At 38.9% G+C, this 27,772-nt stretch overlaps 2 protein-coding genes across 8 annotated transcripts; one reads left to right on the top strand and one right to left on the bottom strand.

Annotated features, from left to right (window-relative positions):
- Window positions 1–1,848: 1,848 nt before the first annotated feature.
- On the bottom strand, window positions 1,849–22,997 carry LOC129239619 (putative mediator of RNA polymerase II transcription subunit 26). Of its 6 annotated transcripts, XR_008581869.1 has the most exons (8): window positions 22,501–22,997; window positions 20,625–21,534; window positions 17,973–18,080; window positions 17,193–17,894; window positions 16,676–17,128; window positions 11,997–16,614; window positions 5,007–5,516; window positions 1,849–3,124 (listed from the first exon to the last, which is right to left on the bottom strand). XR_008581869.1 is itself a non-coding variant. In XM_054875266.1 (7 exons), exons 2-7 carry the CDS (start codon window positions 21,066–21,068, stop codon window positions 5,470–5,472), a joined length of 6,372 nt encoding a protein of 2,123 aa, XP_054731241.1. In that variant the 5' UTR covers window positions 21,069–21,137; window positions 22,758–22,997; the 3' UTR covers window positions 1,849–5,469. The 6 variants fall into 6 exon arrangements, 5 of the variants coding, with proteins under 5 accessions (XP_054731241.1, XP_054731240.1, XP_054731238.1 ...); XM_054875266.1 differs by having other exon boundaries at window positions 1,849–5,516; window positions 20,625–21,137; window positions 22,758–22,997; XM_054875265.1 differs by having other exon boundaries at window positions 1,849–5,516; window positions 22,758–22,997.
- Window positions 22,998–23,914: 917 nt separating this feature from the next.
- On the top strand, window positions 23,915–27,574 carry LOC129238616 (CDP-diacylglycerol--inositol 3-phosphatidyltransferase). Of its 2 annotated transcripts, none has more exons than XM_054873695.1 (5): window positions 23,915–24,305; window positions 24,541–24,675; window positions 26,113–26,266; window positions 26,339–26,499; window positions 26,586–27,574. In XM_054873695.1, the coding sequence occupies exons 2-5, from the start codon at window positions 24,582–24,584 to the stop codon at window positions 26,756–26,758; spliced, it is 582 nt and encodes a 193-aa protein (XP_054729670.1). In that variant the 5' UTR covers window positions 23,915–24,305; window positions 24,541–24,581; the 3' UTR covers window positions 26,759–27,574. The 2 variants fall into 2 exon arrangements, with proteins under 2 accessions (XP_054729670.1, XP_054729669.1); XM_054873694.1 differs by having other exon boundaries at window positions 23,916–24,349.
- The last annotated feature ends 198 nt before the right edge of the window (window positions 27,575–27,772 follow it).

The following is a 27,772-nucleotide window of genomic DNA, read 5'->3' on the forward strand; positions in this document are numbered from 1 at the left end:
AGCCATATTTTTGCTAGTTTTAATAATACAAAATTCTCTTGCTGCGTGTTTGTAATTAAATATATGTATGTATGTATGTACATATGGAACACTCTCAAGAATAAATGATATGCAAATTGTGTAGTAAACCAATAAACAACAGATATATAACAACAGTTGGTAAGTCCTTGCCAAAGCATTGTCAAACTGGTAATTTACGTGGAAACACCCAAAAGGCAACAACAATAACGTTTTTTCTTAGCTGAATTGATATATGCTTTAAATCAATTTAACTAATATTTGAGTGATTTATACCTGGTGCGTGCTTCGCTACCGGAATTGCCCCGCATTTATATGCTGACAAGAGCTGTCACTTCTCCAGCAGCGATCTCAACAAAACTAAATAAACAGTTAATAAAAGTATAAAAGCAACAACTCTTGTTTGTTCCGATTTTCGTGGCTGCAGAACTTTTGCTAAGGATGTTTTTGGATGCCTTAGAGCAAGCAAATAAACTTTAATTTTTTTAAAGCATTTATTGCATTCCAGTCCATTATTGCTGCCAAGAAATGCGTAGACTTCCGCAAATGCTGTTAACTTTTATTTTTTTGTTGGGTAGGAAACATTGCAGTTTATTTATTTCTTTTTTTTTTTATTTTGTGATATACAAGTATGTATCATATTTAATATGCTGATTTACGTACGAAAAATTACATATTTACATCTGTGTGAATGTAGCGTGTGCTATGTAACGCTATATTTGTATGTATGTAGCAATGGCTGTGTGTTTGTATTTGAGTGTGTGTATGTAAATACAAATGTATGTTTCCATGTTTTGTATGCGCTGGCGTCCTTTAGAAAATTCCTATGAATTTCATATTAAAAATAAAAATATAAATGAAAAAATGACTACGATACAATTTTATACAAAGTCTCTATTTAGTATTCATTAAAATAATTACATATATTTTTAAATTTAAGCAAATAGCATATTTTTGATTAATGCATTTTATTTTACTATATACATGTGCACACATACCTCTTGGTAGATGGCACACATACATATGCATTTTTATATTACTTATAAGTCGTTTCAAATATTTTGCGGTTTTTCAGTGTAATATTTTTATATTGCCATACATTTTATAAGCAATTAATTTAGCATGATTTTAATCAGGCTTTGACATCGCTGCCAAAGCAGAAAATATCGGCTGCTATAATTCAAGAGTTCCGTACCGTAAATTCATAATTTTTTACTTTATTTTAATTTCGAAAATTTTGCACGCTATGCTAAATACACCGTAGAAAAATTTTCCCATAGATTTTAACGCAGTAATTAATTTAGTATGTTACTTTTTTACAAATAAATTCTCTTTAGGCTTGTGTTTTTAAATTCTTTATAAATTTTTTTGTTTTGGTTTTTGATTCCTTAAATTTTAAACATTAACCAGCCGCAGACGCGCGCTAATGCATACGTAGTTTTTTCTTTTTGTCTTTAGAATTTAAAATGGATTCTATGTTTTTCAATTGCATAACTACATTGATTGAGTTAATTACAATAACTTATCCGAAAATTTATTCAAATGCTATCTACCTAATGCGGCGCTACCTTAATTGCTACGTTCTTTTATTTTTGTTATCATTATTTTACCTTTGCAATGAAATATTTGCTGTAGCCAAGTTTTTTGTAGTAAGTCTCTTTTGTGTACTTTATATGTATGTACATACATATTTTAATATATATTAAATTTCGGTATGTACAAGTTGGAAGATAATATATTGCGTAGAAATTTGGAATAGTTGCATTTTGGATTTATTTAAATAACTAACAAATGCATTTTTTCCTTTATGCTTTAAAAAAACGTAAACAGTTTGTGTAATCGTAATTCCTTTTGATACGTATTTATTATGTGTCTGCATGCTTCGTACAATATACATATTAATCCATTTAAGTGAATTGCAATAAAGTAGCTAATTTTTCTTCAAAACATTTTCTATACATTAGCAAGAAGTGAAAGATAAGTTCAAGTGGTATAAATATTCAATACAATTGCTACAACTGCTAAGAGATTTGAAATATAAATTACATCACACAGCAGAAAAAAATGTATTCTTACGGCGTAAACATAAATACAGTTTTATAGTTTTTTTAGCAATTTAAGTAAACACTATTCTATTAACTAAATTAGTGGAATCCGTGGAGTTCTGATAAAACAACTTCTTTAACTTTAGCTATTTTTGCTTTTAGTTCTATAAATCCCGATATTTAACATTTCTTATAAACATTTATTAGGATAGATTCTTATGCTACAGATATGAATGGTTTAAATATTGCATTAGAACTCTGCAATTTAATGCTTGCGCGCTAAAGAGTGATAACTCTAATTAAGTTGTTTTGTCAAAAGTCTACAGAAATGTAAGTATGTATGTGTTATGCAATGATTGCATTCCTCGAGCTTAGTAGCGTTCCAAGCGGTGCTATACAAGCGAATTTGCAAACGCTTAAGTCATACATTTATTTGGTGCTACAAAAATCCTTTGAACAAGTGGCCAAGTCATGCGATATGGTCATATGGAAGCGATGGTACTCGCTATGCGAACTCAAACGCTTTATAGTATAAGCTTCGAAACGCTCACTAGGCGCTGGATTTCACATAATTTGTTTTTAATCGACAAGGAGCCAATTTTTCAATGAAAGTTTAACACTTCCTACCAAATAGACTTTCCTGATTTAGTCTAGTTTTCAAATTCACCACAATTAAACTGATGAAAAGTAACGCTACCCTTTTCAAATACTAATTAATAACTTACTAAGAAGCGAAGCTATAACTATCAAGGCAACAACAACAGCGTTGCGCATATACTCCAACGACAGTTGGGATCCATCCGAATTAAAGCCCGGCCAGAACTTGTTACTTCAACAGCATTGGCATGGTGAGTGTTTTATGCTTTTGGCACAACAACTGCATATGTGCGTATGCCATCACTATTGGAGAATTTCCCGAAAGTGTTATATATTACTATAACAACACTGTGGGGGTCTATGCTACAGGTTTTATATCCTATCAAGGACAACCACTCCACTCCTATAGCATTCTCCCAAAAGTTTCTATGCTGTTGTAATAGCAACAACAATAGCAAGAATATCTGTAACAAACACCGAAAAGTATAGTTGATTGGGTTAAGCGGCAGCCACAAATGTCTATTGTATAGCATTTTTAAGTAATTTTCTAATAAATTCTGTATATATGCGGCAATGATAGACAAAATTAACATTTGGCCTACACTTTAGTCACAAAAAATGCAATCACGCTTTTCTACAAATGATATTAATTCTTTTTTTGTATTTAATTAGATCGAAAATAGATAAAAAAATACGCAGTTTACAAAAATAAAACGAAAAATTAATGCCGTTAATTAAATAAATGAATGAAAATAAAAATATTCAACACTAACTACACTAACACTTACTAAATTTTATTAATACATAGTATGCAAGCGCTATAAATAAGCTCATTTCAATTATTAACGCTTTCAAAAAAAAAGTTCAGTTTTAATCAATTTTAACCGTTCGTATTTCAACAGGCATTAGAGCTTAACGTAGCCGTTGCTCGCTAAGCTGTGCTTTTTTCTTCTTTTAATTTAAATAACCTTAAAATACTTATAAAGTATTTACATGCATATGTGGAGGTTAATTCATTACTCGTGTTTTTTCTTCTTGAATTTTGGTTGGTTTTTTTTTCAGGGTTTAGTTAGTAATAAATAAGCTTTAATATCGCGTGACTTCTTGCCGTTGTTATGCATTTAAATATATTTTTTGTTTTTGTTTAATGTGAGCGGCGTGTGTGATTGTGAATATTGTTGACCAGGTGAGGCATGTTTTTTCCCTTTTATTTATTTTTTCTGCGTGTGTGTTTATGCACTATTTAACCAGTCCAGTTACTTTGCTATTCTACTTATTAGTTCACTTTTTGTTTGTTTGCGCTGCCCCCTTGTTTGCCCACAAGTGATTAATCTCACTTGCTCATGACGCCTTGCTGCATTCGGGCTTGTTCAATGTTTAACAGCCCAAAACTTCTATTTAAGCGTTATTTCTCAGTTTATTAAACCAATATATACGTTTCTGGGTGCATATTCTGAGCGCACAGTTGGCATTGTAACGGCAGCACAAATGTTAAATTAATATATACACTAAATAAAGTACATTTAGATCATATATATGTAAATAACTTAAATGTTTTTTTACAGCTTCTATGAGAGAGCACATCCAGTCAAATCCAAGCAAGCCGCCAATTACAGTTTCAATCGCGATTACGTAAATGCCGCACGTCCTGTCATTCGCACTCTTTTTTACCAACCTCCTTTCGCCTAATCTCCGCAATGATTTATTTAGTATATTTTTTTTTATGCTTAGCTTTTTCACAATAATGCTTTCTAATTTTTTCATTGCCATAATGGTTTTTTTTTTACATACATATTAATATTTGCATAGTTTTTCAAACTTCATTTAGTTTGATTTTACGGCTACTTTTAGCTATGTGTATTTTCCATACATACATACTTCATACAGTTGCTTTCATTTGTTTTTTAATTTAATTGTTTTGCGCTCAATTTCTCATTGTCTCTCTCTTTCTCTCTCGCTCTCCTTGCTTTGAATTCGTATTCGTTATAAAAACTAATGTTTTCACTAATTTCTAATTAAATTAATAGTATTAATAGTAGTTGTAAAAGATTCAGCGTAATTGCGGGTTAGAAGACGAAAAAAGCACGTAAAGCAAGTACAGACAAAAGGCCATACATATACATATATTTTTGGGGTTCTTTGCATTCCATACATAGATTAGTGTGTAGTGTCTATTATCCTTTCCATATATATATATATTCTTGTATACTACAGTTAATGTTAATGCTTTGTTTCTCGCTTTTTTTTCTGTGTTTTTGCTTTTTCGTGATTACGCTTTTTGCAGTTCCTTTCATAATATAATTAAACACTTATAATTACATAATTTAAATAAGCAACTATACGTACAAGTAGATTATTTGACAACGCACCGCCAGCCGACGCCTCTCTTCTATACTAAAGACGCGGTTGAGCGGTGCTAAGTTCAACATAGGGCTACCACCCACCCAAACACAAAATGTATTCACACATTAATCGACAGCCGCCGCTATACATGACAGCAAAAGGTAGCACTAACTGCCACAACCCAGCAACTATTTTTCACTATTCCTCTATGGTTAGAGCGCGATGCTAACAGTCGTTCCTACTCCACTCTAGTGTAGGAGCGCTGTAGCTGCAAAAATGGTTCTAATGGCTGTGGCAATTTGTGCTTAAGGCTGTGTGAGACTTCTTGATTTTGTATGGTACTTTGGCCGGTGCTCTTGGTAGCGTTTCTCTTGAACCTTGCGGTATTGTACTGCTGCACTGTTGGCCGCAATCAATTGTTGCTGCTCTTTTTGATTTTTTGTTTATTTGCTGCCAGGGCGGCGCTTTATTGTCCTTCGTAGAATTTCGTCACTTTGGCGACTTCCTCCCATGCTATAATATACAAAGAAAATAGTGAAATCGATATTGGCGAATAAAAAGATAGCAAGCGGAAAATTATTTTATATAAGAAAGAAAAAACAGAAATGGATATCGATAACAGAAAACAGAAAACGCACCATAACGGTATGAAAATAAACAGACTTAGAAAATGTTCTTCGTTGTTGTTGTTGTTTTAACAGCATAGGTAGCCCTGTCTGTGTAAGTATATCATCGGTCGTCTTCGTCTAGCTCATCTAGGGGTAGGCCCAGGAAACATGCTGTTTCGACAGGTTGGGTCCAGAGGGAGAGGGAGGTTAGATGAGTCGGTTTGAGGGGGCATGTAAAGAGGTGGTTAGTGTCGTGCGGGGTACCTTCACATGCCGGACATGTGTTTGGTATGTCGGGGTCGATTCTGGATATGTAGGAGTTTAACCTGCTACAGTATCCAGAACGTAATTGTGCCAATGTTACACGAGTCTCACGGGGAAGCTGGAGCTCTTCATCTGCGATAGGTGGTGGTCTCCTGGTGAATGTCGTTTATTGACTGTCTAAATACTGTCCGGTCCAGTAGGTTTCGGTCAGTTTTGTCCTGGATTTCGTCAGCGTAGTCTAGGAGGTGTCTCCTGACGTGCCTGGGAGGCGGCTCAGGCTCAAGCAGGTGTATGCAGGGGTGAAACCTGCGGTAACATCCCAGCAGGAACTGCTTGCTGAGCAGTTTGTTGTGCTCCGCTACTGGGAGCATTTGTGCCTCGTTGTGTAGATGTTGGATGGGTGACATCAGGAGGCACCCGGTCGCTGTCCGAATGGCGGTAGTTTGACATGTCTGTAGCTTTGTCCACTGCGAATCACTAGTTACAGGCGACCAGACAGGCGCAGCATAGAACCGGCCGGCCAATTGCCTTAAATGTCGAAAGCAACAGTTCTTTGTCTTTGCCCCAAGTGCTGCCGGCCAGAGATTTGAGGACCTTGTTGCGATTTTGGACTTTAATGGCAATTGCGGTTGTATGCGCAGAGAAGGAGAGCAAGCTGTCAAAGGTTACACCCAAAATTTTGGGGTTATTTACAGTCGGAATTGGTATGTCGTCGACTTTCACCTTAAGGGACAGCTTGACCTCCTTTGTCCAGGTGGTGAAAAGGGTCGCCGTGGACTTGGTGGGGGAGAGTTGGAGATTCCTCGCAGTGAAAAAGCGAGAAAGTTCGGTGTGGTAGTTGTTCACTTTGGAACACAGGCCATCGATGTCATTGCCCGACGCCATTATCGTGCAGTCGTCAGCGTATGAGATCAGGAAAACTCCCGCTGGTGGTTGGGGGAGCTTCGAGATGTAGCAGTTAAAAAGCAAGGAAGAAAGGACACCACCCTGCGGTACACCTTGCTTAATCTTCCTCTGCTTTGATATTTGATCTCGAAAAATCACTGACGAGTGCCGACCGCTCAGGTAATTCGCGGACCACCTCTTCAGCCCTGGCGGGAGTGTCGACTGATAAATATCATCTAGTAGCATGGAATGGCTGACTGTATCGAAAGCCTTCTTTAGGTCCAACGCTACTAGGACAGTCCTCTCGCAGGGGCGGTTTTGGTTAAGCCCGCGATTTATCTGGGCGTTTATGGCGGTGAGTGCAGTGGTGGTGCTGTGCACTCATCGGAATCCGTGCTGATGTGGGGCTGGGGCCAGGTGTGTCGTGTAGAGTGGGAGTAGGAGGGCTTCAAGTGTCTTCACTACTGGGGAAAGGAGAGTTATCGGCCGATAAGACTCCCCTTGGTTGGCGGGTTTTCCAGGTTTCAGTAGTGGGACCACTCTCCCTGATTTCCACTTGTCAAGGATGATGAGAGTGGCCAGGGACAAATTGAAGACCCTTGTGAGGAATCCTACTCCCAGGGGTCCCAGATGCTTCAGCATCAGCGCGTTTAATCCGTCAGGGCCAATGGCTTTCGATGATTTCGACTTGTTGATGGCTCCCTGAACCTCATCACCGGAGAAAGTAAGTGGCGCACTGTCGTCCGTCAGTTTGTGCAGCCTTCTGGTAACACGACGTTTGGTTCTGTCGCCCGGAGGATGCAGCATGAAAAGCCGGCTAAAATAGCTCGCGCATCTCTTCGGGTCCGACGAAATACAACCGTTGAAGGTGATTGCCACCTTGTCGTTGTGCTTCGTCGGGTTCGACAGGGACCTAACGGTGGACCAGAGCTTACTCACCCCAGAGGTGAGGTTACAGGTCTTCAGGTGCTCAACCCATTTAGTCCGCTTGTGTTGATTTACCAGTTGCCGGATCTCCAAATTGAGATCCCTTATGCGGGGATCCCCGGGATCGGCCTGGCGTAGGTGATCACGCTCGTTTGCTAAACTGGCTGCTTCGGCTGGGAAATGAGGACGGATGTCCTTATAACTTCCAGCTGGAATGAAGCGAGACGCAGCAGCTGTAAGCACCTTGCGGAATGCGCGTTCGCCCACGCGCACGTCAGTGGGGATGGGAAGAGCGGCGAAGGTGTCCTCGGTAAATTCCGTGAAGCCGGCCCAATTAGCTTTTTTAAAGTTAAAATAGGACCGGTGATTCGCGGAAACGAAGTGGGCAGGTCTCTCAATCGAGACGATAATGGGCAAGTGGTCTGATACAAGCGATAGCATAGGTCGCCACGTTATGCTATTTATCAGACCCGCGCTAGCTATTGTTAGGTCAGGCGAGCTGCTACAATTGCCCACTACCCTGGTGGGGGCGTCGTCGTTCACAGTGCTGAATGTCGAGTCGCCTATCTGCTCTGCCAATTGCTGTCCCCTACGATCATTTGGCAGGCTTGAATGCCAAAGATCGTGATGCGCATTAAAGTCACCTACAACCAATCGATTTTCACCTCTGATGAGCGCACCTATATCAGGGTGATATCCTGCCGGGCAGCAGGTGACAGGGGGTATATATATCGCACTTGTTACGTTAAAGCGTGACAACTCAAAATCTGAACATTTTCAGTAGAGACGAAAAACTGTTTCCGTAAATATTAATAATATATTACAAGGAAAAAAATATGTAATTGCACGAAAATATCATTAAAAACAATATAACGGTTGTTTCATTCTTATTTGTTTAGTAGTTGCGCTAAAATAACAAATTTTTGAGTTGTTACTCTTTTCCTCAAATTTTTTTATACACTTAGTGGTGTTATTTTGAGTTGTCTCTGTTTAACTGAAAAAATAACACCTAACTTAAACAAACTTAAACAAACCGTTTGGTTGTAAACAGGCACAATTCAAAATGTTACACTTTATGTGACACAAATTTGTTCAAACACTTGGAGACAACTAAAAATGTAACTAGTTGAGATAAAAGAAGTCATTCTGAAAACAAAGAGAGAGTCATAACGGTTTTTTTAACGAAAGACTAGACAAATCACTGAACGATTTTTACAGTGGGTAGAGATGACCACTTTACATTGTTTTCTTGCAAAAAACTAAAATTGGGAAATTTTGAGTTGTTACGCTTTAACGTAACAAGTGCGATATGTTAAATATTTCGAGCTCGGAATCGCCTGACCGGACAGATATGCCTTGACATTCTAAGGTGCTGTCCCTGCGGTCGATTCCTTCATCGATGAGACGATACTGCACTGTGTGGTGGACTATAAACGCTAGGCCACCACCATTGTCTCGCTCGCGATCGTGTCTCTGTACGTTATAGCCATCCCTGGTGATCAGAGATGACCTAGCGTGCAACTTTGTTTCTTGGACCGCAGCTATTTTAATACTGTGCCGGCTCATAAAGTCAACTATCTCGTCGACCTTACTCGTAAGTCCGTTGCAGTTAAACTGGAGAAGCTTGAAGCTTCTCGGTGAGGTCTGTGTAATCCGGGGGGTGAGGGACGCGTGGGGTTGTCTACGTTGGACCTGCTGCGCAATCCACTGTCGTTGTTGCGGCCTGATGGTGGTGGGCGACCGCGCCTCTGGGGGCGGTGGTGGGTGCAGAACTCTGCAGCAGGGGGCAACGTAGGCAGTTGTCCACTCACGGGTGGTGCGCAGGCCGGAACATCTCCGAAAATGGCACCAGCCATTGCAGGAATTGCATTGGACTGATACCAGATTCCGAGGTATTACGGTCTGACACACGGAACAAACTGTACGGGGGACCAGGAGCTGCTGGTTTGTCCCCGCACTGGGGTTGGAGCAGGAAGGGAGGGGAGGGGTTGAAGGGGAGTTGTGTTGCTCCGATAGGCTCCTCACCGTGGAGGTGTGGGTTGTGGTGGCGGTTGGTAGTGCCGGCCTATCAGGGGGTGTAGTAGCCGTGGAGGCATCAGACGCCTGCTGGCGGGAGCAACACGTGGCCACATACCGTGTGGACCACTCCCTGTGCGACTTAAGGCTGAACAGGTCTTAAGGTGGCTCCACCCGTTGCACTTATTACACCTAACCGAGGTGGAGTTCGGGTGAAGCCGTTTGTGGCAGACGCAGCAGTAGAATACTTCTGGCCCAGGGTTGGATTCGACTCCAGCCCTGAGGAGAAGCATTTGGAGCAGGATTGCTGCGAGAGTTTGCTCCTGTGACGAAAGGGGTGGGGTGATATACGATACACTAGACAGGGCTAGTATACTGGGGCGGCAGCCCTTGATCGGGAAAAACCCGAGTCATTCCGGTAACGTAGAACCGGCTGCCATGGGAATGAAAATGTTCTTCGTCGCACTATCTGGTGGGCGGTATCTTTTCAAGTTTTATACCCGGCAGCGCTCAGTCATAGCTTTTATAAAAAAGTAATTTGTAGGTTACACAAAGTTCTATAGAATTTTGATGTCACGGCAAATGGTGTTCAATTTAGCACACATTGAAAAATCCATAAATAATAATAGTATATGTGTTTCACACAGCCTTGATTAACAGGTGCCGATTTTAATAGAGTGTCCATGAAAATCCATATTTGTTGCCATTGTGGCAGCCTACGGACTGTGCTACGGTCAGTGCCCCATGAGTGTTTTTTATCGAGGTGAGGCCACGAAAAGCGACGTTTAGACAAATTGCTGATTGTAATTTTTCTTCAAAGCGGCCGTTCCATAAGCCTAATACACTCGAGAAGCTTTCCGTTGCCGAGCGGCGTCCACTATTAGTAAACAAAATTTGTCTATCACTCAGATGTTAGGGTCCCTAATGTGTATGTACGGACCCTTTCAAATCCAGGAGCCCTAACCTATGGCGACTGACACATCCTTATATTTGCAAGCAACTCGAGAGCAATTTGAGTAAAGTCTATTGATATGTATTACAGTTATCATTCAGTTTAGATATCAAGCCCACTAGTGGACAGTGTAGAGCTGAGAAAACCTTTCGATGAATGGGGTAATATTTGTCAGTTAAAGAAATTTTCTCATAACATTGTTGTAATTTATTTTACTTCCGGATTTGCTACGCCCACTTGTGCACTGCCCCAGTTCAAAAGTCAATAACGTCACCGCTGCTAATTCTACTCTGCTCATGAAAAATGTCGCTTGAAACGTAAATACAGGGTTGGCCATATTAAACTGACCCATGTGATTATTAAAAAAATATGGAAAAAGAAACATTTTTTTGTGTTTCATTGTGAAAAACATTTAATTTAGTTCAAGGAGATTCGTTTACATCACTTTTTGAATATGATATCGCGCAAGTGGTCGCCCTTAGCACGTATTTGGATATGTACAGGGTTGGCCATCTTAAACTGACCCATGTGATTATTAAAAAAATATGGAAAAAGAAACATTTTTTTGTGTTTCATTGTGAAAAACATTTAATTTAGTTCAAGGAGATTCGTTTACATCACTTTTTGAATATGATATCGCGCAAGTGGTCGCCCTTAGCTCGTATAGCGTAATGTGCCCGTTTTTCGGCGTTTTCCATAGTTTTGGCCAGCGTCTCGGCCGATATGGCGGCTATTTCCCGTCGGATATTGGCCTTAAGTGCGCCTAGTGTCTTTGGCTTGTTGACGTAAACCTTAGATTTCAAATTACAGTAAAAAGTTATAGAGTTACTCAATGGGTCAGTTTAATATGGCCAACCCTGTATAAAAACACACGAATCGCGCTACCGTCTCACATCTGAATTCGCTTAGAAATTGACAAAGGAATATTTTGACTATGAAAAGTGTAACATTTTCACTACTTACTATGCTCGATTCTCAACTTTAATTTCAATTTTTTGCTTGTGCACTTAACGGAGCCGGGCCGCCGTAGCCGAATGGGCGGGCTGGAATTCAGAGAGAACGTAGGTTCGAATCTCGGTTAAACACCAAAATTAAGAAAACGTTTTTTCTAATAGTAGTCGCCCCTCGGCAGGCAATGGCAAACCTCCCGAGTGTATTTCTGCCATGAAAAAGCTCCTCATAAAAAATATCTGCAGTTCGTAGTCGACTTGAAACTGTAGGTCCCTCCATTTGTGGAACAAAATCAACACGCACGCCACGAATAGGAGGAGGAGCTCGGCCAAACACCCAAAAAGGGTGTACGCGCCAATTATATATATATATATATATACATATACTTACCGGAGCCAATGAAATCCACAATGATCTCATTGTGTTGCAATGCGCTGTATGCGTTCGACATTGTTGGCGGTATGAAATGTATGTCAAATTCTTTGCGTTGAATATTCACCACAACCGATGGTGATGGATTTGGAGATTGTGGCGGCGGTGTGCTACCCAATGCGTCATATGAATTGTTATTGTTGTTGCTGCTGCTACTACGACTGCGCGAGGCACTGTTGCTGCTGCCACTTTGATGATAATGATAGTGCTGCTGCTGTTGTTGTGATTGTTGATGGTATTGATTATGATAATGGTGTTGTTGTGGCTGGTAATGATTTGGCGTGTCTCTTGTGTACGCGGATTGTGATCGATGTTCACGATGTGGTGGTGGGTCGTAGGCATTTCCGTAAGATGTACTTCTGTATTGTTGTTGCTGATGTTGGTGTTTATGGCGATATGAGCGCTGTTGTTGTTGCAATGGCGGTGGCGGTGGTTGCTTTGGCTGTTGATGCTGCTGCTCGGCCGCTGCACGCGCCGCAGCCAAAATTGCGGCCTCAATGTCATTGCAAGTTTCAAGTTGCTGTAATTGTGGCGTTTCACTGCTTCTCCTTTCCAGCAACTGTTTTTTCTCTAGCGGCTCCGCCTGTTCAGAATCAGCGGTTTGCACTGCAGACGATTTGCCGACATTACTACAGTTGTCCCCACTGTTTTGCGCACCGAGGGACGCAATGACACTATTGTTGCTGGCACCACTTTCCGAAGCCGCACGAACTTTCAATTTATTGCCACTTTCTTTAGTTGTAATCGCAGTGATCACCGATATCTGATTAGAATTCTCAAGATCGACAAACGATTGCTTGGCTGGTGCTGCTTTGGCGCCAGGTAACATATCTGATGCTATATCAGAATCAATGAAACTTGCTGTTGACGTAGCTGCGCATATTGTTTTAGGGACCACTTTTACCTCAGAAGTCACCTCCTGTTGATGTGACTGCTTCTGCGTCGGCTCATCGTTATAACCAGCAGCAAACTCATCTGCGCCCTCAGCGATGCTTTCATCAAAGAACTTAAGTTCGTCCTCGTTAAAATCACCGAATGTAAACTCAATACTACTATCGCCGGAGCGATCATCGTTCAAAATAATAACTGCGGGCCGGTTACTAGCACTGCTAATACTGATGGATCCACCCACAGTAGCTGTGGTGACATTTTGGCTTGTTGCAGTTACGCCAGACGCAGTATTGTTTTTGTAGCTGCCGCTGGAGTTGCTCATATGCTGTCTTTGAGTTTTGCCCAATGTATGTGAAGGCACACCAGTTTCGCCGCCGGCAACGAAAACTGGTGAACGTGTAGGTTTGATGGCCATTACCACTACATCCATGGATGTCGATTGTGTCTGGGTGGCAGTACTCGATTTTTGTGCAACATGACCATGTGGCTCAATAGTTGCTACTAAGCCCATGGCTACTTCTGAGGCCAACATTTGATGCGCCTTCTCTTTCTTGCTCTTCCGCGCTGTATTGATAGCACCAGCATCAGAGACATTGGGTGATATATTTGATGTGGTAGGCTGTGTTACTACACTCGTGTTGGTCGTTGTTGGCATATACACAGCAGTTGCTGATTTTTCCTTTACCTTGCGCGTCGTTGTAGCTCCTGATGATGCCACAGATATTGCTGCTCCGGCTATTGCTGCATTCGTAGATGAAACTGCCGATGTTGGAGCTGGCGTTGTCATTGAATAATTCGTGCTTGAGGTAGCTATTGCTGCAACTTGGGGTGTTTGCCCCGCTAACTCGGAAACTGGCGGTTCCGTTGTATTTAACGACGTTGTGGTAATCGGCTGAGATCCAATACCGCCGCCTTTGATCGCTTGTTGCTTAGCAGCTGCTGCGAAATTAAACTTGGCCGTGCTCGAAACATTTGTCGGAGGTGCTGCGGTGGCTGCCAATGCTATAGCATTAGTACTACCGGCAGCAGTGGGTGGTGAAATCGACACGTTCGTGGCACTGTGGCGCTTCACAGTTTTTTCAAGTGCGGGATATTGCTGATCCAGATTGCTGCTGTTGAAACTGTAACTTTCATGTTCGACACTTTTCGATTTTTGTAGAGTCTGCTGTTGTTGTTGGTGTTGCATCGGTTGATGTGACAAACGTGTTGTGCTGCCACTGATGGTGTCAACTTTGCTGACATCTGGGACGGTGTTACTGGCTAAAACACTAAGAGACAAATTGACGGCTTCGACTGCTGTACCGGCTATTTTTTCGCCACTAGCAGTGCTTACAACGTTCCCCGCTGTATTTAGTTGAGCGGGAACAGCAACCAAACTCTGAGAATACGAAATTATTTTCGGCGTGCCGGTGGTCACCGACACTGTTTGAGGGGTTGTTGTTGCCTTGTTGATATCAGCAATCGTCGCGTTCATCGCATTGGTGGCAACTAATTCGGGAAAATCGGGTTTACTAGCGAGCTTCTTGCTCTTACTCGGTTTAGCCGCTGAACTTGTTGCTGAGGAAGTAACCGCTGTGGCAGCGGTGGAAATGTTATTTGCGTTCGACTGAGAGGCGGGTATGACTTCAGCATTAGTTACGTGCTGCTGTGGCTGCTCTGATGCACAATTGGTGACGCCCAAGCTACCGCTGCCGTTTGTCACTATATTGTTGTTATTGGCTGCATCCAGGTTCGGCCAGCGATCAACTGCTGCTGCGGCGGCAATATGGGCATAGGAAATGGGCGCTGATGTAGGTGATCCACCGCTTGTCGCACTCTTCGGTGTTTCGGGCGTCGTAGTGGTGGATGAGGCAGTTTTATGACGTTGTTTGCTCTTTGAAGCTGATGCTGCTGTTGATTCTATGGGCAAGGAATGCACCGAATCGAGATCACTTGAATCGGATTTCTCCGAGGGTGGCACTGAGGAAGTTGACTTGCGACGTGACTTGTCTGTGGAGGCGCCGCTAACGTTGTGAGCATTAACATTTTGTTGCTGTTGTTGCTGCTGATGCTGGTTTTGCTGCTGAGGATGGTGGTGGTGGTATTGGTTTTGTTGTTGGTAGCCGCATTGTTGATGTGAATGATTGCTGTTGTTGCTATTGGCATAGTTGTTGTTATAATTGGAATTATAGTTGTTGTGATAGTCAAGCCGCCCACCATCACTGTTGCTATTGTTGCTACCACCGTTACCATAAGTGTTAAGTCCATGGGTATTATTGTTGTAGTATTTGTATCGAGATTGTTGCTGTTGCTGGCTGCCAAACGTTGACGAATTGTTATTGTTGTTATTTCCGAATTTCTGTGAATTTATTACAAGATTGTGCGCACGTGAGAACCCGATTGGTGTGCCTGAGTTATTACTATTATTATTGTTGTTGTTATTATAATTGTAGTTATTGTGGCTGGTGCTATTATTATAATTCGCGCCCTGCGTGAAATGGGTTTCGTCGATGGAAGCGCGCTGCTTCTTTGGCTTCCTTTTCTTTGTGACCACGTGGAATTCGGCAGTCTCGGATATTAGCGTATTCATCGATAATAAATCGATTGCGGAGAATACAGGAGTATTGGCTGTTTGATTATTTTGCCGTTCCGAATTTGTGGCATTTAGAGTCGTGGTTTTTGTTGGGGTTATGGACGACTGCAATATGCTCTCGGACTTTTTGCGTTTCTCCAGCTTTTCTGTTTTCTCAGATTTCTCCGCTTTTTCTGGTTTTTCTGACTTATCTGTCTTCTCTACTTTTTCGGTTTTATCATGTCTTTCCAATTTCGTATTACCGTCCACCTTATTATTTGTTAATTTATCATGTTCCACGCTATCTTTAGTTTTCTCTTTATCTTTCTCTTTGTCTCTTCCCTTATCTTTTTCCCTATCGATGTCGCGTTCTTTATCCTTTTCTTTCTCCTTGCCTTTCTTTTCCTTTCTCTCCTTGGCCTTTTCTTCAATGCTATTTGCAATGGAGCCGCTGATGCTACCGGCACCACTCGCACTGCCTTCTGTGCCCAGATACTGAAGCTCCTCCGTGCCCCATGATCGTCGTTCACCTTTACGATTATTCGCTGTTGTTGCCGTTGTTGTTGTTGTTACAACCACTACAGCTGCCTGTTTACCAACGCTAGTTGTGACCGTACCAGTCACTTCTTTGCTGCTACCGTCAAAATTCTTATTTATATCCGCTGTGGAGGCAGAATTGTTCTTAGCTCCCTTACCACCGCCTGTGCCTTTGCTACGCATCGTTACATTGTTGCTTTCTGTAGTAGCGGCCGATTGTTTCAGCTCACCAACATCGATTTTGGCACAACTACGTAACTCTTCCAGTGAGTTGCTCTTCTTCATCTTATTCTGCTTAACCTTTTCCTTCTTGCGTTCTTTTCTTTTGCTGTTTTCAGCAAATTTATTGTTACTGCCGCCACTTCCGCCTTGCTTGTTATCTTCTTCTGTACTCTCAATAAATTTTACCAACACTTCTACTGGATCTTTACCGCGGTAGCCAGCCTCATTCTCTACATCAACGGGTATGGTATTGTCCTTTTGTGGCTTCTTCTTAGCTTTGGCCTTCGCCTGCGATTGGCCTGCATTAACTATAATGCTGCTACTGCTACTGTGCTGCTGGCGCTCGCAGTCATTGCCATTTTCGTCCATTTGACGCTGGCAAAACAAAAGTATTATTTGCTAAGTATTTCATTTTTTTCACACCCAATTTACTTACCGCCAGTGGCATTGATTTCGTATAACTGCCTATGCCAATGCTGCTGCTGCCACTTCCTCCGCTGCCCATGTTGTTATTTGTATTGTTGTTGGAACTGATACTATTTGGAGCTATTGCTCCGGAAGTCTTTGTTGCTACTGACGCATTTAAACTGGCACCGTCGCCCTTCTCGCCCATCACCGATTTAATGGACCGGTAACGTTCGTCTAACGGCATCGGGAGGGAACAGGACGCAGCAGCTGACTTCAGGGTGTTACCAAGCGCGTTAACCGAAATGGCCACTTCACCACTCTCACACATACCATCTTCTCTGCCATCGATTTGATGAAAACGAATCACTTCGTCGACATAATGATGGGCACGTGACGGTGCGAACTCACCACCCTCACCACGATGTAAGTTTGGACGCGGTATACGCATATCAATATCCACGCGTTCGTAAAACGGCAAGCCCTGACCCAGAATTATAAATAACAGGAATAAAATATTTCATTAAGACGGCATGCATTTCACTTACCTGCCCTCCATCTTGTGCTTTCGAAGGCAGGATTTGCTGCTGTTGTTGTATATCCATCATATCGCCAATATTAATGATATAATCACCACTAGAACTAATGGAATTAGCGCTTTTCACAGTGGTGTTAACGATACCTGCGCCAGTTGCCATCGTGCCACCAACACTATGGCCACTTGCTGTGGTTGCCATGCTTCCGCTGCCGCCACTGACGCTTGTTACACTAGCACCAACACTGTTACCACTTTCCTTGCTACACAAACTCGTTGAGTTTGTGCTACCGCTACCACTGGAGTTAGTACTTTGGCCACTAACAACGTTATTACCACCAACTACACCGACCAATGTGTTGTTATTATTCAAAGCAACCGTAGCGGTTTCGACACCTAACAAAAACGCACGGCGAACACGTTTATCTGCGTAAACGGAAGCCTGCTGCTCAAAACTGCTTAGTAAACAATTGGCAACATTGACATTACTGGGCAAGCTACCACCTTCACGCTGCCGGGATGATACAGACGAGTTCTTCTTGTGACGTGATGTGTGATTTTGGCGTCGATAATCAGAAGGCAGCTGTAAAAGATCCTGCAGAGAGCCACCCTGTTTTTGTTGATGGCGGTTCTGGGAGTGTGGATGATGACGATGACTATCTGAACGTGTCGATGTTATGCCCAGATCTTCATTCTCCACTTTTTGTAACAAGTCCTGAAGGATAAAATGTTTGTAAATATAGTCGATTTTTTAATTAATTGTCAGAAATTAACTGCTTTGAATGCTTCTTACCAAAAATATCTCACTTTTGTCTTTTTTATCTTTGGGCGTCTTATATGTATAGGCCTCTTCGAGGAGCTTTTTTAAATCGGGTTCTTCTAAATCAGATACATCAGATTTCTGAAATAATGTTTGAAGATGTTGTAAATTGTAAATTAGAAAATATAAAGCGAAATATTGAAATTCTGTTTGTTCAGAAAATTTTTAAATGCAATTTGTTCTATACGGTAAAAAGAAAAAAGTGTTTGGTACTCATTTGTGAATGGAGAAGACTCCACCAACATACACACAAGTATACATACATGAAATTTGTAATTTATAACTCTTGAATGCTATTTTTTTTATTTAAATTTTATTTAAGTTTATATTTTTGCCTAAATTACAGGAACAACCTAGTTGTTGATCCGGCACTATTCACTCCAAATTTCACTCGATGAATATTAAAAAAAATATATATAGACATTGATTTGTGCTGTTAGAAGGCAAAAAAAAAACATACTAGAATTTGTAACTTTTTGAGAAATATTTTAATTTTATTTTATTTTTCGCGTATACTCTACAGTATAATTTTGGAGTTCGTTCTTTAATACGGTACGATCCTAACCTTAATAATTCTCTATTTTAATAAAATCCGTTAGTTGAGCTTATGAACCATGAAAAGACTAAAGACTAAACATTGTATGGGTTACTGAATGAAACACTCCTAAGGTACATAATAAAGTTCACGTTTATCAAAATGTAAATTTCAATAATTCTCTTTATATGAAATCCTTTTAAACTTCTATCTTCGCAATTTAAGTATTATTATTTATATATTTATTGGCACATTTAAAAGAACAAAATTAGGAATATTGTACAAAAATTAGACCTGAGCGTAGGAGTTCTCGACAATATCACAAAAATGTTAATTTTAATATTTCTTCTCTATAATAAGTAAAGAGTTATAAAGTATATGTATGTAGGTATGCACACAATTCTTGCTTGCATCGCGGCACCGTTGCAGTAATGCGGTTTTTGGTTTGCCTTTAAATTAAAAAACTTTACCACTTTACTTACTCGCAGACGGACACACACCGAACAGCAACGATTTAATGTGCGTTCCAGCGACAATCCAGCCATTTCAAATCGTTTTGCTCGGCCCGAGCCACAGTTGTTTTTGGGTTTGGGAGTTGACTAGCGCTCACCACTAACGGTACATTGCGGTTTTCTATATTTTCACTCTTTTTTTTTATTTTTTATCAAGTAGGTGCTGATAGGAAAAATTATATACGACGAATAGATTTTGGTGAATGCTGCTTTTATTTCATCACCAGTGCGCCCTATCAGTGTGCAAAGAATGATAGGTGTGGTGCGGTGACAAACAGCAAACATTTGACAAACACTTTGAATGCCAAAGTACACCTTATGGCAATGCAAAAAAAGTGTGCGCTTTTGTCTATGTATGTACACACATATGTGCATATGAATGTAAGAATATATTAATATACACAATTAAAAATATGTATAAGACCGAACCCTTTGTAAAGATATTCATACATACAGACATCGCACATTGATTATAATGCACTGACAATAGTGAAGTACCTACTTAATTGAAAATGTGTGTTGGGGCTAAGGTAGCTAACAATACACATCAACTATTTAAATTTTCAGAAATCAACACATAATTTAAAATGTGTAGGTAATTTCAATGGCGGTCATTTCAGATAGTGTGGGTCAAAGACTGAAGGTTAAGAATCATTTTTCCTCGGGTTTACAATGCCGCAGATTAGAAAGATTGCATTTTCATTCACATACATTTCTTTGAAGATTTATTTAATAAGTATCTCCATTTTGAGAAAATATTAGGGTCGGCATTTTCCGCTGTTTTTGATCTTCCCTAAAGTCATACTATTTCAAATTTTGTTATTACAATGTTTACTTGGCCTAATTTGATGACACATTCGTTTAGAAACATACGAAACAAATGGAAAATTATGAATATAAAATTTTTATTTATTTAATACATGGAAAATAACAATAAATTATTATTTTACAATAAAAAAAAAAAAAAAAAAAAAAAAAAAAAATTATTTTCCGAAATATGTATGGGTGTTACTGTATTTTCATTTTTCTAATTTATTTGGATGAATAAATTTGGAAATCACTTGTCTTGTCATATCATTTTACAATATTTCATAAAATTACTATTCATACGGCACCGTATCGCTATCAATTGCCCTCTGAAGGTGGAAAATTAGATATTAATGATTAGCTGAAGAAAATTATGAACTCTTTGTTAAATGCATAAGGTAGAAAGCAATAGCTTCAAAGAATATGGCAAACGGACATGCATACATTAATATGTGTACACCAAGTGCAATGTGCATATTTTAAAGGCCGTGCTATTGATTTATATTTTTTTATTTCGTTGTCACATTGATCAACACAAATTCATAACTTGTTCTCTCTAATCAAACCGATGTGTAGCGGCCCTTCGTTCACACACAATTTTCTAAAACGAGCTATTGGCAATAAACAGTAGCAAAATATATGCCTTTTATTGGCACCGCAACTTAAAAAGCTATATATGTACATGTGCAAGGTTTTACTAAGTAATTTAGTTCTCCTAATATATATATACATACGTACACAGCAGTAAAGCTAAATAAATGCCTCACTTACCTTTGTGTCGATTGTTGTATTTGTAGTAGCGTCATCTGTTTTTCCAGCATTGGCAACATTCACAATAGTTGCGTGCTCTAGTGTGGTACTTTTACCGGCTATACCACCTGCATCTGCCGACACATTCGATGTTGTTGTTATATTGGTTGCAGCGGCGTTGGCAGTGGTAGTACCGTTGCCTCCTGCTGACTTGGTTGCAGCAGCATCAGACATTGGATTGTTTGGCAAATTGGCGATACTATGGTCTTTGTTGGCTCTAGTTGATGGTATAAAGGATGTTGGTGTTGGTGTGGGCGTTGGTGTTGTGGTTGTTGAGGTGGTTGTGGTGGTGATTTCACTTAATGTGGCACCGGCTATGGACACAATAGGTGTATCAGGTATGATGGCGGCGGCGATCGATGCGGTGACAGATAGAAGAGTCTTACCACTGATTTCATTGTTCATTTTTTCGCACCAAAAGGGGAGTAGGGCCAACAAGTGCCATTAAAATGCTATAGGTTTAACTTGATTGGCCTTGGAATCGAAATGAAATTTTGAAACAATGACAGTACGAAGAAATTATCTAATATAAAAACGCACGACGATTGTTAGGGTGGGCGGAATACTGTCCAACGCAGTGACACGAGTTATACTTTATATCAGGCCGTCTCCAATAGCATTGAATGGTTAGGTTTGTTATCCTAAAGCCTGTGCTCACGCCACAGACGTACGTGGCTATGGCGACGTTGGCGTATGTATTCACAACAGCTATGGCTGCGCTGGCTCTGCGTAACCAATAAGAGTCTCAATTCAATTGTTCTTGATCTGCCTGCTGGCGGGTTTATTTAAAAAGGATAACTATAATAACTTGACATTTCCAAGTTATATTACAAAGTTTTTGATTCCTTCAATTTTAACCACTGAAAAACATCTAATGCATATCACCATTTTTTAACAGTGAAACACAGAGCATAAAATTAAACTAATTAATTTCATTCCAATTTATATGTATTTCATTACTTTATATGGTACTTTTTGAATGACTTTTTATTATTTTTCAATAAAGTTCTTCCCTATTTCTTTGAATCGTATAAAATATTTCTATCAATTTACACGATTTTTTGCTGCGTAACAAACACAAGAGTAAAATATAAAACACAGGGAATTGTCAAAAGACTTTCAAGCCATTTCAACCACTTAGCTTGATATGCCGCATACTGCAACCGCTGCTGATCGAAAGAGACAAAACTATACCAAAAAGGGGAGTCATTGTGAAGCAACAACACGACCGAAAAAAAGAAAACACGACGAAATGCAAAAACGGCATAAAGATCATTTTTTAAGGTTAGAATCATAAGTACGGTAAATTTTTTTTGCAAAAATTATACAAAATTTGTATTTTGACTTCAAATATTCACGGTATATCAGAAGATTTCTTTATGTACCCCTTCTCAAAATACATACCAATATTTGATTTGACCGAAACAAATGCAACCCTGGGTTTTTCGCAAAAACCGAAAGTATCAAATAAAAAGGAAATTTAAAAATTAGCCAATTTGTTGCTAGTCTTAAAATGACTTTTTCAAATTAAAACTAGTACTTAAACTTATTTAACACGAGCCAAAGAAAATTTATTATTTTTTTAATTTATTTATTATTTTTGAAGCAAATGACTTTCTGTATTACTTCGACTTTTACACTATGCGCGCATGACTCGCATAAGATTGCCTCATTTTTTCATTAAGCACTAGTGGGGAAAACACGTCATATGCCATTTCTCACAACTCTGGATAGAATTTTTAAACTTATTCTGTTTGTTTCATGCTTATTTTTGTCGCATACTTTACGCAATATTATGTTAACTGCGTACACACTTTGATGGTAACACTCAACTCACAAAATTCCACAAAATTTAATCGAGAGCGTTTATGGTCTTGGTGAAAACGATTTTACACAAACTGTTTACAGAAATTTACAAGCAAACCAACTCGCGACCTTACATTGCATTAAACAGACAGTTTTCAATAATTCGATGACTACAGCTACGCACACAAAAAATCTACTTCCACTTGCTTCGCCTTTCTAACTACTTTACTGCCCCCACTCTAGTCCTTTCCGTTTATCTACGTTTCTTCATTCACGCCGTATTTCCACCTTCTGGTTCTGCTTTGCACATTTACACACACACAGCCACCACTTATTTTTTCATTCTGCCGTTGTGGGACTAATTTTCAACACATTTTCTCCTTCAAGACATTTATTTCAAAACTTGCTTTTAGTTTTTTTAAGTTTTTTCGAGTTCAATAATTATAGTTTGTTAATTTTTAACAGTTTTAAAACATTTTTAATGCACGAATTTAACTGCTCAAAATTCACAAGGACTGTGACCAGAAAATCTATTCGAGTTTTTTTCGTTTCGCTTCGCCTTCGCGATGAGCGAGCAAAATTTCCCTCTGACAGGGTTGATTGCGAGCGCATGATGATATTTCTATGAATCAATTGCTAAAGATCGCAAATATTACTCCGCAATTATAAAAAAGTTTCTATTATGAAAATATTTTATACCTTTTTATTAATTTAATATTAATATTTAAATATCGTACTCAATTGTCGTATTTAAAAACAACAAACTTTGTGTCAAAAACGCGAAAATTTACTTTTTCTTTCTCCTCTCAATAAGTGATCTTGTTTAATTCGTTCATGTGAGATATATCATCTACCTATTGTTGCCCATCTTGCAACCAAGATGGGCATGATACTAACCTAGGCATAATTCGGTCGTAAGCTTTAATTTCTCTACAATATCAGCCAATCCTTGTGTATTTCACAATTTTGGGAACCGATTATGTCAGCGCCACGAATAACAATGCATAAGGAAAAGATGTTACTTGTTTGTGAATATTTGTATTAATTGCTTGTTGGATATTGTGATTTTAAATTAAACAAAATAAAAATGAAATGACGCAAGAAAGTGCGTTTATGTGTACAATTTCTTGTCTTTGGCAGTTGTCACTTGCCTTCGCTTACTCTTACTCTTTATAAACAAGCAACTTCTCTTCTTTTAGTTTGTTTATTCGCCGCACCGACTTCACTGGGAAGGTGCAATCTAGTATTATCTTATTCTTATTCAGCGTGTATTTTAATTTAACACAAATTATTTAAATTTTTCATTTTGAATATTGTTGTTTCTCAATACTAACGGTATTTTCCTGCTCACATCACCCTGGAACCGCAACCCTACTAGCAAGGCAAATACGTTGTTGGTCTAATACCACCACTTTGAGTAGATTCACGTTATTATTGCTTAGCATTGTCACGCACTGAACGACCCCAACCGACTTAGTAGTAGAAAAATCACTCGGAAAGAAAAATTCTGATACGACGAAAAGTTCAAGTGCATCTGCGATCTAATGTGTACAACAGTATAAAATTGCATTCCATGAAGAAATAAGTTCAAATAAAAACAAATAAACATCACACATAAACTATTAAAAATTAAATAATTGTCTAAAACATACCTGTGCAACAATATAAAGTCCATTAGAGAAATTTAATTAGCAACACCATTAACTTTGCTATCGTCATCATTACCTAGTGCAGGCAGGAAAAGTGCAACACACCACCGGCAAGCAAGCAATTGGCAGTAACGATACCCATCACAGCAGCTGGGATAGAATTTGAAGTGAAACGAGCCATGGCGGGGTCGGAACATGATAATGTCTTTATTTTCGTACCAAACGTAATTGGTGCGTAGTAATGCAATTGTAGGGCTACAAAACACTGCTTAGATAGGTCTCATAGTTAACAAGACATTCCATGTTAATTGAATTAGTTTACCTTTTATATATGGCGTAATATTGTTTGTCTGATTTACGACCATTTATTGATTTTCCATAGATCTACTGGAACGCTAATTTGATTTATTTCTTTTTCACAGGATATGCACGCATTGTATTGGCACTGATTGCTTTCTGGTTCATGTCAACAAATTATGTTATTGCAGGCTGGTGTTATGTCATTAGTGCACTCCTAGATGCAGTCGATGGGCATGCGGCGCGTGCTTTTAATCAAAGTGAGTTGCTATAAAGAAATTCATTCATATTAATGTAGGTCTTCGTAGCCATATCTTCAAACTACCTAACTTAAATTATGTATGTATAAGCTAAAAATAATATGTTAGGCGCAAGATAAACATTTTGGGTGAAGCAAAATTAAATTGAACAACTACTTGTCCAATATGCATTAGCGGCTAATACGAAAAGATTACTTGCGCTATCTACAGTGTGTTTGTATGTATATACACTTTAAACATTTAATTTAAAAATATGTGCACACTTGTGTCGCTTACGTATGTATGTATAATAAAATTATTAGCAGCCATCCTTATCAGTGGAAAAACATCGTATACCTCTCCTTTTTTGATATGCCAAAAGAAACAGGGTATCTGCATATTTATGTAGATATTTATTTATGTTGGCCAGAAATACAGCGTGTCGCGTAACATGATGTTTATAAGCTGCTTTCCTTTCGCAAACGCCGAGCGAATATTGAATAAAAAAAATGCCTTTGAATTGAACCTTGTATAAGGTTTAGCAGAACTGCATTATTTTCGATTTGACAAATGTAATAGCATTGTTTTTCAAAGCGTCTCTCCTAAGAGTATGCAAAATAGTCTGCATCCTTTATAGGAGGGCTAAAAGACAGGCGTCCTGGTACTTCCCATATGTTGGTCAAATTGTTATGCAATTCCATGGCTTTTCAAAGCATTTCGCCTAAAGTGTGCAAAATATAATAAAAACAAATTACCTTACTTATATTTAACGCTTGTAAGCTAAGCGACAAGAAACAAAAGTCCTCTTCTGTTCGCCATTTCCTCGCTCGCTATCTCTATGCTCGATTAACTTGACGAAATTTATCGAGTAAGATTCGCCGCCAGCGAGTATGGCTATAGCTCATTAGACGCACTGTCTTACCAACACATGTAATTTAAGGCAGCTCTCTTCTCGCATTGCCGACATATCGTCCCCTTAGTATAACAATAGCCTATGTCCTCATAGGCTATTATTTTTTTATTGAATTTTTAGATTCTCCGTCGTCGATTTTATATGTGGTCAAAATTTTGTCAAATTTTAGTACCACAAAGTGGGTCAAAACGTCAGTCAAAAAATAATAAATATTTACAGACATAACGAGATTTGAGTGAGAGCACTTTCGACAAAAAGTTTGAAATTCATTTTCTCAAAACATCAAACAATTTATAGGCTATTTTATTACTAAGGGGACGATATGTTCATTTGAACCAGTTGCTTCATCTATTCGCCACTTGCTAAGCCTTGGCGAAAAGAAGAGGCCTAAAGTCACTTGATCGTAGCTGAATATTTTTTTATTTTCACATACAAATTTTTCGCCTAGAAAGCAGCGGAATTCTCTAACGAGCATAGAAGTAGGGAATCGAAAGCGGCCATACATTTTTTAGGATACTTTATAATTTTTTTTTTCTCCCCCAAAGGTACACGTTTTGGTGCCATGTTGGATCAATTAACTGATCGATGCGGCACCATGGGATTGTTGGTGACACTCAGCTACTTTTATCCGAAGTATATATTCTGGTTCCAAGTGTCAATAGCCATAGATGTCGCCTGCCATTGGCTGTACATGCAGACGTAAGTATTTACTTATATTCCATTTATTTATCTCTAGGTCTCTAGTTTTACTGTTTTCATAAATTTGTACAGGAGCGTCATGGTTGGCAAAACATCCCACAAATCATTCAATGTCAATGAAAATGTGATAATGCGCACCTATTATCAAAAAAATGTACTCACATTTATGTGCTGTGCAAATGAACTTTTTTACGTTTGCTTATATCTCCTGTATTTCACATATGGACCATTAAGTAAGTATTGTTTACATGCGTAAGTACGTATTTTGTATTCTCAAACTTGGAAATACTAAATAAATTTTATATTTATTATTCAACAGTCTTTGGACTTTCACTTTTTAAACTTCTGGCTCTCGCTATGGCTCCATTTGCTCTGCTGAAGTCATTTATCTCCTGTCTACATGCCTACGTAGCCAGCATTGATTTAGTCGCATTGGATGTGCGTGAACGTGAAGCCAAGCGTCAGAAGGAAGATGGAAAGAAGGCAGAATAGATTTGCATATAATCATATACGAGTATATCGAATTACGAAAGAAAACGCTTTTCCTGAAAAGTGTGGTTGTTATTAGTTATGATCTGATTTAATTTATTTTATTTTATATGCAGTAATTTTTAATTTTTTTTTTAGTGATTTTATTAGTTATTATGAAGTCTTAAATGTACCTTAGTGTTATATTCTTGGATATAGTGACGTTAATAGCCCATATTTCTTAGTAAAGTTTTATAAAAAGTGAAACACTATAAACTTCCAGCCTTTTGTTGGCGCTGTAGTATTTTTTGTTGGCATAATTGATATACGAGTATGTAAGTAAAGGTAGAGTAAAGTAGAAGTAAAAATGTGTGTAATGATTTACTAAATAACTGCATGCTATCACCATTAATTGTGGAAAACCCGCATTTTTTTTAACAAATATAACTTCGTTGTTTATAAATGTGTACAAAAAATATTAGAAAAGTGGCAAACCCAAAACTACCAAAATAGATGTAACAGAATGTAGCCATGGTGGGCGGATACTTGAATTTGGATCCAATGTAAGATGAAGAGAATTTCAAATTAAGAATTGAACTATAAGTGTTAACCATCACAAATACTAATACCACTTAACATTTGTAACTTTTCAACTATGATAATTGTAATCATACTAGCTGAAGTAAACTACTTTTTATGTAATATGCTTATGTATGCACTAGAAAAGAATCAGGTTAAACAAAGGAGGATCGAGGTTGAAATTATTGAATGTTAAGAAGGTGGTCCTCCAATTGTAACCTAATCAAATACGTAAGAAATAAAATTTCATGTTTCAAAGCATTTTTTGATTTTTATTCCAATCATTCATGCTGTTCAAAAAGTAAGTTTTCCATTTTCACTATATATTTATATTTAAAAGGGATTCGCTACCGAGCTGTCAAACCGTACGGTCGCATTTAATTCGTTTGTGCTCTATACTTGCTTCTTTCTGTTCTGCGCTACTTAACCTAAGTTTGCTTTTTAAAATTTTTTCCACGT

Source organism: Anastrepha obliqua, chromosome 2, assembly GCF_027943255.1.
Source record: "Anastrepha obliqua isolate idAnaObli1 chromosome 2, idAnaObli1_1.0, whole genome shotgun sequence".
Lineage (NCBI taxonomy): Eukaryota > Metazoa > Arthropoda > Insecta > Diptera > Tephritidae > Anastrepha > Anastrepha obliqua.